The sequence below is a fragment of the Poecilia latipinna genome, unplaced genomic scaffold (genome assembly GCF_001443285.1).
Source record: "Poecilia latipinna isolate Pla-1442-1.1 unplaced genomic scaffold, P_latipinna-1.0 Scaffold583, whole genome shotgun sequence".
NCBI lineage: Eukaryota > Metazoa > Chordata > Actinopteri > Cyprinodontiformes > Poeciliidae > Poecilia > Poecilia latipinna.
This window is the reverse complement of record NW_015113199.1, coordinates 158946-174177: the sequence shown is the minus strand read 5'-3', so window position 1 is coordinate 174177 and position 15232 is coordinate 158946. Positions and strand designations below refer to the sequence as shown.

Here is a 15232-nt window from a genome sequence, read left to right as displayed (position 1 = left end):
TTGGTAAGTAGGACAGTCCTGCTCCATTATCTGAGTTTCATTTCCCTCTCACTATAATTCAGTCTGTTCAATTAGGGCTGGTTCCCAAAGGATAAAAAGAAACCTTCCCAAGGACAAATCTTTGTGCTCATCTAGTTGATGATTCAAGAAACAATATGTCACAACTGTATTACAATGTTGGTAACATTAAGTTCACTAAGGCAAAAATAAAGAAAAATACAACAGCTTTCCATGTTCACAATTTATTTCCTGAAACTTGCTTTTTATCAACTTTATGCCACACAAATTAAATAGACAATTTCTGCTCGTTTACAGTCAAATAAAATACAGCCCACAAGGTGTAAACGTCAACTGTTCCAAACATAAATAAGACAGCACACAGTTTTACAATAAAATAAACACACACACATACACACATTGTTCGGGGTTTTTAAGATGCTCATGAGCAAAATGTGAAAGGACATCTAGTCCAAGGATAGAAGAGGATTAAAAATGTAAAGGATGGAAGAAAAGAGAGGGAATAAGATAGGCAAAAGAAAAACGACAGATCTGATAGAAGCACACTTTTAAGAGCTGAGCAGCATAATGGGACAACTTAAAATCCTGGGCACGCAGATTTTGCATTCATACACTAAAAATGAGTCATACAAACATGCAGGATGCATATGAAAGACTTCATAAATTAAAAGTATTTCCAATTCAATATTTCAATAAGCCATGCACCATCTGTACAAATCCAAGAGACACATCCGCAAAAACAAAACAAAAAATTTAAAACTATTTCACACTTTAATAAGCAGCACCATCTGTTCTTACTGACGAGACATTCTGCAAATTAGCAAAATGTATACTTCAAAAAAAAAAAAAAAGAAATAAGAAAAAGATAAAGTGGTGGCAAAATTCCAGTCTCATCTTTTCTTAATGTCACATTAATGTGAGCATCACCTTTTACTGGGCTCAGAGAACGTCAGAGGTGATTATATGTAACACATAAAATGAGTTTTTACTCTCAGGTTTGTTCTTTGTTGTTTCAAGTGTTAACTGGTTGTAGAAACAGTGCAAATAAATGTTTTTTGGTTTCTGACAATCATGCTTATTGTTCATACTGCTTCAGAATACTGTGGATTGTGAAAACAATAAACACTGACGGTATACATTCAGTCTAAATGTTTAACTGCTGTGCGCATTTGAGCTCGTGAAGGTTTGTGTGTTGATATCTTAATTCATCAGGAAGAAGGTTCATTTTCATAAAGATGTGAATGATTTACATTCATGTGATATAATAGATTCAGTTTTTGATAAATGTGAAGGGTTAAAAGTGAAGAACGGTGATTTTATAACATGAAAACAAGCACAGCTCACCAATCTTTCACAAAGAAGGCAAGGTGGTTCTCACTAGAAAGGAGATTTGTTTTTTGTTTTCTTTTAAATTATACTGTTGCAGGTGAGAGGAGTTTCATATACAATAACTCCGATTATGTACATGTGAATCTCAGAGGCTGTATGGTGTCTGAGGCTTCGGAGGGTTATAGTTTGGTGCTGAAATGGTGAAAACATTCAGTGAAATCCATCCTTATTCTTAGAGTTGCTAATGCTAATATATCTGAAGAGAAAGGCAGGTGGTGTATGCACCTTGAGGAGCAACAAGCTGCTAACAGAGGCCCGACCAAGACTAATCCATCACAGAATACAGGGGTGACTATTTATCCGCAAGACACAGTAGGAGGTGATGCATCTTTCTGTTTGAAGAGTGAAATCTTAAAGTTGTTCAACTAATAACCCAAGCACTAATTGTAAGCTCAAACCACCACATATGAGGGAGAGTAATACTAGTTCCTGTGAATAGTTTCAGAGTCTGACAGCTGATCGAAATTCTCTTGGCCGTCACCGCAGACATCGCTTTCAGGCTCTGCGTCCTCGTCGTTGCTTTCCGCGCTGTAGTCGATGGCCTCCAGAAAGGATGGCTCATCCTCCTCCAACACGTAGGTAGTGGTACAGCTGCTGCAGAAACAAAACAACAAAAGAACATGAATTTGAATGATAAAACAAAAAACTTTTGTTACAATCAGGACAAAGTTATTCTTTCTTCTTTTAATTTCTTAATAAAGGAATTATTTGACAATGAATTACGACATAATTATGCATAGGCCAGTATGCAATTCTCGCAAGATAATTGTGCCAGAAATGTATTACAAACAAACAAAATGTAGTACAAAAAATGAAAAATGGGGAAAAAAAACAAAACAACCCATACATATTAACTGAGTTTTAAATGCTAACTAAATTCATGTTGCTAACAAACAGTGGTTGTAAGCTCCCGCCAGTGAGGCTGTTTTTTTTCCTATGGGTCCTAATGGTTAAATGGTTGCTGGTTCTTTGAGGTTTTAGTGGCTTTAGTGGGTTTTTAATGGTGTTAATGGTCTGAAATGCGATCCGAGAGAGACAGTCGATCATATGGGTGGGAGGAGAGGGGTGTATAGACAATGAGCTCCCACTGAGCTCCCCTTGGTGAGTGCATGAGATGGACAGAGATACAGAGAAACTGTGCGTCAGTAAATGTACAGTAAGTGTGTAATGACAGACAGAATATTATCGAATCGGATTGCAGAAGTTGTGCACCAACCATTAAAGGCCATTACAAAAAACTCCAGACGCCACTGACATTTTCAGAATTTGTCACATGTGCTTTAAAACATTAAAAAGTGGGATTAAAATCTCTGTATTTTGCCTTGCAAAGAGACCCTGACACATTTAAACGTCTATTATCCTGAAAGGCAAACAGAAATAAACATGTCCCTCATGTTTAGGGGCATTATGGTAGACCTCCCAAAAGCTACAGCCATTGTTTGCATGCTCTGTTAAAATGGTAAGTGCTACCATACAGAGACCTACATATAAAACCATAAATCAAGGATGAGAGCAACCATTTCCCAAAGGGTACTCACACACAAACAAACACTTTTGGAGTCCCTTAATGATCGGCCACATAAATGATGAATGAATATATCAATATGAAAGTAGAGTATGCTACTAAAAAGGAGAGCAGTGAAGTGAAGGAGGAACAGAAATGGCAGTTTGGGGTACAAACGCATTCTTGCAAATTAACAGAGTTGACAAATCCCCAGAGAAGAGAATGTTGGAGCTCCAGACATAAAGATAACCTGAACAATGCTCAATGAAGAATAGTTCATCTGATCTATGAGGCTCTTTTCTTTTTCTCCACAAACATCTACCTACATCCATCTATCCAGCTCTCTCTTTGGAGTAATGCTGATTTATTGTCCAATGAGCATTTAAGAAACATTGTTAGAGGACAACATAGCAAAACTGTGAAGAAAGAAGTCTTTGTGTTTTCTCATGTTTATGCAACACGCTCCCGTGTGGTTTAAGTATCTTTTTCAGCTTTGCAATGTCGGCACAGTCTGAAAAAAATCCTTAACACTAATGACTTTCAATAAGTGTTACTGTTGTAAAATTATTTGAACTGGTAAAAAATCTGACCTTTATCATCAGTTCTGTCTGAAGAATTTGACGACGCCTACAGAAAATCTGTCAATAGTTATCCAGGAAACTGTGCAAATGTTCAGAGAAGAACTGCAGGTGTTCTGAAGTTCACAACATTTTGTTACGTTAAGAAAAAATTTACACTTTTATTCTTAAATGCATTCATTTGCACCTGTGTTAAACTTCTGCATAGTACAATATGTATAACTTTCACATAGAAATGCATTCTTAACTAGGAAGATGGAACCGGAGCATTGCTGACAGATTTCTATTGCAATACATCAAAACAACAAGAGCTCTTTCCATCTTCTGCAAACAAAAACAAGTCGTTGTATCTGTAATTTGAAACAAGGAGATGTTTGAATATTTGTATCTCCTTTCAGTCTCCACACAACACTGTAGGTTTAGGAGAAAAGAAAAGTTATCCCTAAAAAAACAAAGTCTTCACTATAATTTGAACCTCCGCAAGCATCTTTGTTGAATCTCTTTCACAGAGCAAACCTCGTTTAAGAAGTAAACTGTATAAAGATGTGAGGTATGCTTGGATTGCTTAGGCCAGGCTTTGTCATACAGCTATTTTATGAAGACTGCACAATTCCTTTTGAAAAGACTCCTACTTAAGTCCATAATAACATGCAAATTTATTCCGGTCGTGCAGAGGGGCAAGGCTAGTTTACATGTTCAATGTGCATTTAATCCACACTGTGCCACTGACTGCTCAATGTGGCCGTGAAAACCTCCGCTGGGAGACAGAATTGATAGAATTTCAATGATGGTCGCGCCAGACCTGCATAAATGCATGTCTTTATTTGTATCTTGAGTAGTGCATCAGAGGAGAATGTAGATTGTACTGACAAATCATAACGGCTTTCAGACTATGCTTAAAAAGCAGACCCACTCAACCACAAAAGCAGCGCTTGTCCAGACTCGATGCTGTGAAAGTGATTCTTTGATTGGAAGCCAGCATGTCGGATTAGAATCAGCCTAAGAATATCCAGGATTTTACATTTTCAACAAAGACCCATCCTATAACAACACAGATTGTTTACATCTGGCCTCAACAAGCATCTTTAAAGGAACGGGACACATGTGGAGACTCTGATGTGCTTCAGTTCACACCTGGTGTAACAATGTGTCACGAGTGTCCACTTGTGATCAGATCTTCCCTCTTCACCACATATGAAAACATTCACTGAGGCTCCGCGACACACAGCCACAGCTGCGGCCAAACACTAGGTAAGCAGAGCAGAGCTTTTTAATGGCCGTTTACTGGAAAATAAAATACGTTCAAGACCCCAGATGAAACTTTACATTGAGACAATTTTATGATTCAGATTTGAACAAACATTTCCAGTGATGCCGTTACAGATTAATTGAGTTTATGCATAATTTGTGATATTCTGAATGAACTCACTGCTTTTGAATGAGAATGGGTCGGTACTCCTACAGACTTACTAGGAATTAGACCTAAAATTTAAATCAACAATGGTAGTCTGGCTGGCTTGTAGTTTTGCAGCCTCATTTAAAAAACAACAACAACAACAAAAAACTGTGCACTGTGTATTCTTAGACCTCTCAATCAGAACTGGCTTTAACTTCATTAGCAATTTGAGCCAACAGAGGCTCACCTGTTGGATCAGAGCACATGAGCCTGTCTTTGCTCCCCATGTTCATGTGTGCCTTGTCCACTTTGGACCAATTTTAATAGATACAGAGGACTGTAGACCAGAAAGGGACCACAATAGCTGCGGTTCTTGATATGCTCTGACCCAATTATCTAATCATCACAATTGTATCTTTGTGAAACTGTCAAATTTGCCCATTTTTTTCTCCTTCCAGCATGTCAACTTTGAGGACAAAATGTTCCCTTCCAGCCTCATTCTAATCAGTGCCACAATAGAAGAAATATTTAGACTGATTGTAACATACGAGACAGACCTGACGTTTTTGGATTGTGTTCCAATGATATCGCTCTCCAAATCCATCAGATTCTGGTGATTGCGGAGACTCGTCAACCTCTTCAGCCTCAGCATGGCTACACAGAACTGGGCCCCCATCTCTTCAAGCTCTCTGGTGCTGATCTGGAGTCCCTGGAATGAACACGCAATGGTATCAGAACAAAGCAAGACACAAATATACACAAATTAGCCTAAATGTAGTTATTTTAAATTTTTTGGTGTACATTCAAAAAGCTTATTTTTTAATGATGCAACATATTTTGTGGAGAAAACCTTTATGTAAAACCATAGAAGGACACATTCATGCAGAGAAAATATCCCCAGTGAGGGAGCAACCACACACAAAGCTAACCTCTCTCTTACCCCCCCAAAAAACTTCCAAGTTTCTTTTCTCCAGAGGAAAACTGGAAACATCTAAACTTGGCCTGGACACTGAAGTATAAAGCCACAACTCAATAGACAATTGTTCCTGCACATCCTGCCAAATATTTTCACAGGGTATAAGAGAGACCTCCTAGAACTGTAAATATATTAGATGTTGACATTGGCAAAATTCAGATGGAGAGAAATCAGCTGGGATGGGAAAAACATGCAGCCAAAAAAATAAGATGGTAATGATTCCAAAGAGGAAGGAGAAAAGAAGGGAAATCATCAGAAGAAAATAGAACCAAAGCTCCCCCTGGTGGACATTTAGGATGTTCAAGTGATGCACTGCCCAGAGAAGTTTAACTAAGATATTAACATTTAAAACATAATTTTTTCTTAGTAAGGCATGAATTGTATTTAAAAATGTACACTTGCAAAAAGCAATTTATTGTCTTATTTACAGTAGAAACTGGTCAAAGAAAGCCATCAATTATAAGGTTTAATCATCAAAGTCAGGTCTATAAGTGACCCTTTTCATATCAAAATATCAAATTCATACCTTATATTTGCCCTGATCACAGCCACAGAGTGTGCTTTCCATGGTGTAACTGCGTTTTACTCCAATCTCTCTCCAAACAACAACTCGCGCAGTTGACTCTTTGGAGCGCTCCACAACAAAACTGGAGCTGGCCAGACTGAAGGCAGGGGCGATCTGGGACAGGATCTTGGGAAGAGTCTGTAAAATAAACCAATCATTGTTCTCCGTCTTAAGCAAAAATAACTGTGCAAAGATTTTAGTCCCTCCGTTAGCCCTTGATTATCTTAATTATTAGGTAGTTATCATGAAAACTGAACATGAACAGATATGCAGATGCTCATAGAGCTGCACCACTCAAATTGTAGAAATGGTTAGTTGTTTTGGGAATTAAACTTTTGAAAAACCTTGATATTTATACCTTAATACAGGTAAAAGGCCAATGCTTGATCATGTAAAGGAGAGAAGTGAAATATTGGAATTGCTTATCTTAAATAAAAATAAGATGGCCCATGCAATTTCTCTGAGGGACAATTTAATACTATAACAGTGTTGTACACAACATGATTATGTTATAATATACATATTAGCTACCTTATAGCAGGTTTAATTAATAGAGGACAGTAAGACTCGGTACTTATACATAACCTTTTGTAGAGCCACAAGGGTGCATCTTGTCCTGTGTGCAAGTGTGTGTTTACCCTGTATCCAAGGTCCTCTTGTAAGTCGCTCGAGGTTGCACTGATATCGGACTGCCAGACAGTCTCCTTCACGCTGCAGCCGTACATGAATACATTTTTCTTTCTGGAATGACCGTGGTAATCACAGAAGACCTGCGCATTTATGGATACAGAGAGGATGAACAGGGGTTCATGATGCATGCTGTAACCTCTTCCGTAAAATAGTAGAAGTAATAACATCCATGCAAATAATAACTGAAGAGGGATTGTAGTATAAAAAGAAATTTTAATTACTGAAAATAAAATAATAATTAGCCTCCTTTTTAAACGATCATGCTTTGTAAACAAGTCTGCACAAAAAAAAACCTAACAAACAAACATTTCAAAATGTCTGATCAGTATAGCACCAAGGCCAGCAGAGTGAGTTGTTTGGGATGAATTCATAGATGACTTGTCACCAAGTTTTCTGTACAACATACATTTATGCTGCACTGCTCGGTTACACTGTGCTGTGCCACTGAACTCGAGAACTGGCAGCATAATTAGGCAGTTAAAGGAAAAAGGACGACGCAAAGTGCAAAATATCCCAAAGTAATTTAAGTGTAGTTAATTAAAAGTCATACCAGAGGTGCTCTTTGTATGTATGCAAGATACTGCAGCAGGCTCTTTGTATGGTAGATGGTGGGGTGGAGGTCGGGATCGGGGTTCTGCCACTGGCGATTCAAGTCCTCTCCACTCAGTGAACAACGATGACTGCAGCAGAAACGAGATGTGCAGGATACTGAGTGTAGAACAGAGCTACAGCTACAGATTTCTTCCAGTCAAGATTTAATATGCGCCTTAAACTAGCTATGACCACCGTGCAGGTGCAGCTACATCAGATGAGTGAATACTTTAAAGTTTAAAATGTTACTTTTATTCCATCTCTGTGAACTCACTTTCCGTTAACAACTCCGTCAGGGTTGAGCATGGGGACTATCTTGAAAATGTAGGCCTCTCTCAGGTTGACTGCTAGGGGACTGGTGCCCATGAGGAACTCCAGCGTCCCCTTCATCACCCAACTAGCATTGGTCTCCCCAGGATGCACTCTGGCAGACAGGAAGATAAATGGCCGATTCCCTGGAGTAGGAGAAAAAAATTAAGGTAAAGAATAAACAATAAATCGGAAAAATGTAATGCGCTAATATTACAAAATGCTAATTAATCCAATGATTGATGATTAAGTTTTTTAACTAGAATAAACAAATGTAGAGGACAATGGAATACAGAAAATACCAATAAACCTCTGATGTTACGGTCACTTCAAACGAGGAAAAAAAAAGAAAATCTCTAGTTTTTACCATCTTGCAATCAATCATAGATTATTCTATGATGAACAACTCTATAACTAAATAAACAAGCGTGTGGTATTTAACTAGTGGTTGTTTGCAGTCACCATCTTTATAAACATGTTTGTTTGCTTGCTAAGATTGGCCAGCATTCACACGGTCCCATAAATAAGATGTCATGTGGCACTTTTCCTGTGACAATTTATTGCTCCGAGATCTACAACAAATTTTGGATAATTAACAGCCAACATAAGAAATGTAAGATTTGCAAAATAAAACAAAGAGAGGTACAGAATGAACATGTGTATAAGGCAATGGTATGAGGAGGAATACAATTTTAATAACATTTTTTCACAATTAAATAAAAATGTTAAATTAATAAACAGAATTTATATTGTGCTTTCACAGTCTCGTTTTAAGGAGATCAAATTCAATCAAATATTTACCCTCCAAAAATTGATCTGAGTTGCACTTAAATTAGATGAAGTCAAACTTTACTCGTCAGCAACAGATGGCATTATATGTTACATATTATTGAATAGGACATCGGTTTTGTTTCACTGATTATTATAGCAGCAATCACCATGGTTGTTACATCTTGTAAAAGACACCAAATTTTTTTGAATCTGGTGTATAAACAGTAAACGGCACTCAACATCATCAACCACTGAACTTAGATTTCAGTTTACTTTTTAAAGCACAGTATAACTAAACCTTGCTTAAACCTTGTTTTTTGTTCATTAAATAAGACATGGGCAATATACCAGAACTCATTCACTTACTGAACTGACAGATATGATCAGTGGATTTGGACTCTGGCATGGCAGTGATGGTGAGAAGTGGACATGTGTTTCCACTAAGGGTTTCACACAGAACATCCTGCCTCAAATAGATCTGAGGAGTCCTCATATCCTCCAGTTTGGACAGGTGCATCTGAAAGAGGTAAAAAAAATCTAAGTCCTTAGTTCTCTCCTTCTAAAACATGTCTGAATTTATTCCAACTCTGATTTAATCTGGCTTTCTGAAATGTGTTCTTGTACCATTGCATCAAATTTGACTGACTCAGCTATGAAACTCTGCTAAGTTGCTCAATATAAATGACTATAGTTTAGAACATTGAATGCTGTACAAGCTTATAATGGAAAGGACAAAATAATTTGATACTTCATCTAGAATTTACTCTGTTGAAGTATCAAATGTTTAACAACATGAGCATAAAGTGATACTAGCTGTTAGAACATATCAAAAAAGTACCAAAACAATATACTTATATTCATATTTCTCATGCAAAGTGCATGTTGACAAGCAAAACATTTAGTTGTGAGACTACAAGTGGGACTGAAGTAGTACCTTGAGCGTGGAGTATGTGTAAGGGTAATGATAGGCAAAGTAGCAGACATCATCCTTATGGATGAAGGTTACGGTGAAGGTCAGCGTATAATACGATTTTCCTTTTTGTCCCCCAGTTGCAACAGAACTTCTTGCAAAGTGATTCCTGTGAATATAAACATTTTAGTTGAACAGTACAAAAGAAATCAATCTAAAAAAAAACCCCTCAAAGCAGGTAATTTATTCTGTAAAGTTATATTGCATATTCCTGCAATAAAACAAATAATCCACTAAAAGAGTCACTTTCAGATTTGGAAGATTAAGCGAGGTCAGTATAGAACAGAGTTCTTTAACATCTAGACAGTAAAAAAAATCTCCAACATCATACATGGCTGTTCTTTCTAAAACACAAGTGAAGATGGAGTGAAGCAGTGATGCACGTTCTAAGAGAGGCCTTTTAAAAATGGCTGAGCACTAAGTCCGTTATTATGAGCTCATAATTTTTATTAATGCAGCAAGTATAAAATATAATATAGTCAAGTGTGTGCTCCACGGCTCAGTGAAGTGTGCTACATTAAAGTGTAAAACTGCTGTGGTGTTGTGGAACTCTAATACTAATTGCAAAGTTTCTTTAATGGCTTCTTTAAATAAATAAATAAATTCTTTGCATGTCCATTACAAATTGTTGATTTCACCTACTTATAATAACAAATGTCTGTTCCTGTCCTGACCCATTGAGGCTTGCCGCCGATGGCCTCCTGGACAGAGTACATCAGTGGTTGCATGCCTGTACGCAGACAAACATGTTTAAACAGATTTATGCAGAAAGTTACACTATACCACACTGCATCTCCTTTGCCAGAGTCTGTTTGTTTTCCTTCAGATGATGCTTCATGTCTCACCATAGTTAAACTGGCTGTTTGACTTCTCACAGTTGATGATGTTGAAGCGGTACCCAGTCCCGGTTCGCATGCCACTCACTTCAAAGTAAAACCACTGATGGTAGTGATTGCTGTTGATATCAGCATTCAGAACAAGATCATACTCGTATCTGGAGAAAAATAAAAAATAAAAAAAAGCAGAGATAATAAATATGAACCTAAATATCAACTAACAGAAAAAAATATCACATAATTCATTATATCACATGTGTTTATACAAAATATATAAAAAGAAAATGTACAAGGGATACAGTATGTATGTAAAATGTACAAGGGATAATGTATACAGTCAAGCCCAAAATCATTCATCCTATTTCAAGGTTTAGATTCAAATTTATTTTTCATTTAACCAAGAAGCTTCTGATGCCTTCCTCAATGAAAAAAAAAACTTCACTTTTTTAATTAAAACCACTTTTCTAACAACTTATCTTTGATAATGAGCCCTGTCCCATTTGAAGAGCACAGAAATATTTAGTCCTCTCCACAGGTTTGTCATTAGATTTCAGTCTGGATTCTAGTTGAGCCAAAACATTAAAATTACTTCCCATTGAAAAAAACATGCTGCCAACACTGAAAGATTACTATACACCTAAATCTGACAGAGATGTGAATATTTTTGGGCATTACCTTGAGTAAGTCTGTAAGAGTACACTGCTAATATTTTTCACAAAAAGACAACTTACTTCCTGACTTGAATGGCTTTCCTGAGGTTTCCTGACTCAAACTGAGAGTTGAACTTCAGTGATTCGCCGTTTTCTTCAATCATGGAACTGAAACAAAAATGGTGGTCAATTCCTTAATGCATAGATAATGCTCACAAAATGAAAAATTGCTCTCTCTGATAACAATTCAATATAAACACTTAAGACACTGGACGGAAATCTATTGAACTCTTTCACCTACGAAAAAACCTTTAGCAGCCATGTCATAACTCACCTGGGATGATCAATGTCGTAAACTACTTTATCTAGGATATCATTAGGATGAATCAGCCGCTCAATGTCCTGAAATATCTTAGACCTACAGACAAAGAAAGAACCACTTGCATTATTACAAGATAAAGATATTTTAAATTTAATATTCAAGCTCAAGAGATAAAAATATTTTGGTAATCATGTAATGGAGTGACTTTTCAAGTAAACATTTCTTTTAGCCACTTTCTTTTGCAGTTGTCTCACCTTTGTACACCATAAATTCTCTCCAGAAGAGGCTCCTTTAACATTGGAGCTATATGTCCAAAGTAATCTGGGTAAGCCACTTCAGCGTACTGTGGGACTGACTGTGTCCCCTTCACCATCTCCACATAAAGGTCAGGGTCATGCAGTGGCAGGAGTTGAGCAGTGTCTGGCACCTCCAGAAGCGGAGCATCACCTGCTTCGTCTTCAGTACCTTCTGACCCGCAATCCGAACCCACGTTGCTGCCTCCTCCACCTGTGCGACGTACCGGGAAACCCCCAAGGAGCAAAGGTGGCTGGAAGTGTCTCAAGTTGTTAACTGGAGAGCCTTCGTGTTTGACCTTCTCAGAACCAGCTTCTGCACTCTGATTCCCTTTGTCTTCAAGAGAGACACCCTCCAGTGGTTGGGCCAGCTCCTGCTCTATCATGTGGCCTTGAGAGAGAGACGTTGAGATGGAGGTTGGAGCGGTGCGTCTATCTGGGGCTGGAATGTTGATGCCCTCTTGTTGATCTTTGTTCTTACTGAGGTGGATTGTGTCCAGGTCCAGAGGAGTTTGAGAACAAGCGAGGAAGGGAGACGATAGAGTCTGATGCTCTTTGACAGAGGTGCAAACGTTCTGAGAATCTGGTATTTGCTTTGGAGACGGGGTTTGAGCTGTGGGCACTTCAGCTGGCCGACTGATCCGAGCAGACGATGATGAGAAGAGATATGTTGACGGAGATGTTGTAGAGGCGCTCTTTGAAAAGTCAAAGCTATACCCCTGTAAAAAAATGAAGATATGCACATTTATTCAAAGGAGAGTAAATTTTGAGTAATCAAGTTGGAAAAATCTGCCAGTGACACAATATTATTATTTTTAAGGTTAAGATGCCATGCTCAGTCAGTACAGTCGGGCACACACAAAACCTAACCAGTGGTTCAAAGACAAAGGTACTGCTTGGCCTCTACGTAACTGAAATTACTGTTGTGCTACTGAGCATAGTGTTAAATGCTGTCAAGAGACCAACTCATTGACATGTGGTTTCAGTGAACAGGGGCTGAAGCGTTGGAGAGCCCTGTGCATTAGTGGTGAAAGGAAAATGGTTTGTAGAGGTTTCATTTTTAATGCAGAACTATAAGTCTGTGCTGTAAATTTTACTGCATTCGGTTTCACTTAATCTTAAACACTTGACAGAATTATATATATTTTTAAAAATACGACAGGAAAAATAATTTACCTTGTTATTTATGATATAAAAATAAATGCACTGCTAAAATATTTTCCAGTATGCTTTAGCCATTTCTCATTTTTTGTGAGAACTTTAACAGCCTACAAAATAGTTATTTGTAGCATTTCTGCCATGAGCTGAGCTGTTATCTATTTACATTTGAAACAGGAGGAATGTCACACACACTATGCCAGAGCAAGTATAGTCGAAGAACAATGGCTTTTACCATTTTAAATAGGCATGGTTTCAAGCTTTACACTGTTTTCAGAATCTTATATTAGCAAATAGGACCGTTAGAGCAGCTAAAATTACTAAGTGGAAGCATCTGTCTCTGTATATTCTCTAAAGCCATGGTTTCAGACTGTTGCACAGGTACAGATGGTTGAATTTGCACCAACTCCAGCGCAGCACAAATAAAATTTTGGTGTTAGGCATACTATTATCATCTGAAATGTAGAGTTTATGAGCCATGTAGCTGTGACAGTTTGGGTGTGATTATTTTAAAATTACAGTTAAAAACAGACAACTGTGACATTTTAGCCAACTAGTCCAACATAAACAAAATTAAATCTATATTGTAAGAAAAAAAAAAAAGACCATGGATCTTAAAAATAGACAATGCCCACCTGAAAGTCCTCAGACAGCTCTGAGAAAAACTTCTGATAGTCCTTCAGCTCCTCAAATGGGCGTCCAATGTTCCTATTGGGATGCAGCTTGTTGAGATCCGTTTCTATGTCATCATTCTGATTGAGAGAAGACAGTAATAAAAGTATGCCAGAAACAACACAAATGGAAACAAACATAGCTGAAGAAAAAAGCCGAACATTTATTTATTCAATTCAAGTGAAGAGACTGCCATCTGCTGTAAATTAAAAGAATTGCAAATACAAGGAATGGCATGTAACTGAAGTTTGTATATTAAAAAGCTACTTTAGTTAAATTAGCATGAAAAACAAAAGGAAAAAATAAGACACTTAACCTTTAAAATAATAATAGAAATAATATATCAGGTTGTTATATCAAACTTTGTATATGAATTTAAAACTGGGTATTACCAGGCTGCATTGATCCTTATCATCGTCGTTCTCAGTGTCTGTCTCTCCCTCGGCCTCCTCATCATCATCGCTTTCATCCACAACATCATCCACTGTGCAAAAAACATATAGACACACGTTTATTTTTGTACTTTGTCCAAGGAAGTGTTTAACCAGTTTAATGTACAAATAGTTACTTGCAAAAAGACTAAACTTTTTCAATTTTTTTTTTATAATACAATCCCCATCTTCAATACATTTTGTCTGTTTTATTATGGGATAGACCACAAGAAAGTAAAACAAAAATGTGATGTGGAAGGGAAATGGAAACATTTTCACAAATAAAAATCAGAGAAGTGTGGCATACTTTTGTGTTTAATATGAGTGTTGTGCCAACCTCTTTCCATTTTTAGATGAATTGACTGCTACGCGAGAAAATTTGAGATACCTTTGGTTTTTATGATGCAGTATTATGTGCATTATGTAAAAGGGAGTATTATGTAAAATCAACTGTGAGGTTTACTTCATGTTATAATGTTATTTCCTCATCTTTCATGCATGTCTGAGAAATCCTTTAATCTGCCCTGGCAACCAGTCAGGGTGCCCAAACGCTTGCTCTCACCAAGCGCTGCCTTTTCCACTCAGCTCCTCCTCAGAGCTGCAGTCTCCAGCCGAGCGTATCCCATTCAGCTCCTCAAGACTAGTGGCAGCAGCAATTAGCAAACATCTGGAGGAGCTGCGAGTCTGCCGAGCTCATAAGAACTACTTCTCAGTGCAACGCTCCTATGTTTTTAAAGGCTTACTGGACAAAAATTATTGAAGGAAGGCCAGAGTTGTAAAGAGCTGGAGCTTTTTAAAGAGACGGAGCTCCTAAATTCAAGGCGTCAAATTGCATGATCAAATTTCTTTTAAGTCATGTTGATGTATAGAGCATTATGAGATGTTGAATATTCAGTTATCTGTGTGAGCTGAAGTTAAAATAGTTACATGATTGTACTATAATATGGTACCTTTAACGTTCTCTAAAAAAGTGAAGGATAAATACAAATAAATGCAACAATCAAATTGTTTATTTCTAAAAAAAATACAAAGACATCATGAAAAACCTGCATCATTTTTCTTAAACATCACTACTGCTACGCTCTTCTCAGAGTAATTTTATAAAATCACAAT

General features: G+C 37.3%; 1 protein-coding gene across 4 annotated transcripts in view; it reads right to left on the bottom strand.

The window, feature by feature from the left end:
- Positions 1-1428: 1428 nt before the first annotated feature.
- The window catches only part of agtpbp1 (ATP/GTP binding carboxypeptidase 1), a 28031-nt gene continuing 14227 nt past the window's right edge, over positions 1429-15232 (bottom strand). For all 4 annotated transcript variants that reach the window (XM_015042251.1, XM_015042250.1, XM_015042253.1 and 1 more), the window contains 15 exons: positions 14081-14172; positions 13652-13768; positions 11820-12577; positions 11578-11661; positions 11325-11411; positions 10603-10751; positions 10400-10487; positions 9722-9866; positions 9154-9304; positions 7982-8162; positions 7667-7796; positions 7065-7196; positions 6388-6564; positions 5443-5594; positions 1429-2001 (listed from right to left, as the gene is read on the bottom strand). In XM_015042251.1, coding sequence (XP_014897737.1) covers positions 1830-2001; positions 5443-5594; positions 6388-6564; positions 7065-7196; positions 7667-7796; positions 7982-8162; positions 9154-9304; positions 9722-9866; positions 10400-10487; positions 10603-10751; positions 11325-11411; positions 11578-11661; positions 11820-12577; positions 13652-13768; positions 14081-14172 — 2615 coding nt within the window. In that variant the 3' untranslated portion in view covers positions 1429-1829. The remainder of the gene's footprint in view (positions 2002-5442; positions 5595-6387; positions 6565-7064; positions 7197-7666; positions 7797-7981; positions 8163-9153; positions 9305-9721; positions 9867-10399; positions 10488-10602; positions 10752-11324; positions 11412-11577; positions 11662-11819; positions 12578-13651; positions 13769-14080; positions 14173-15232) is intronic.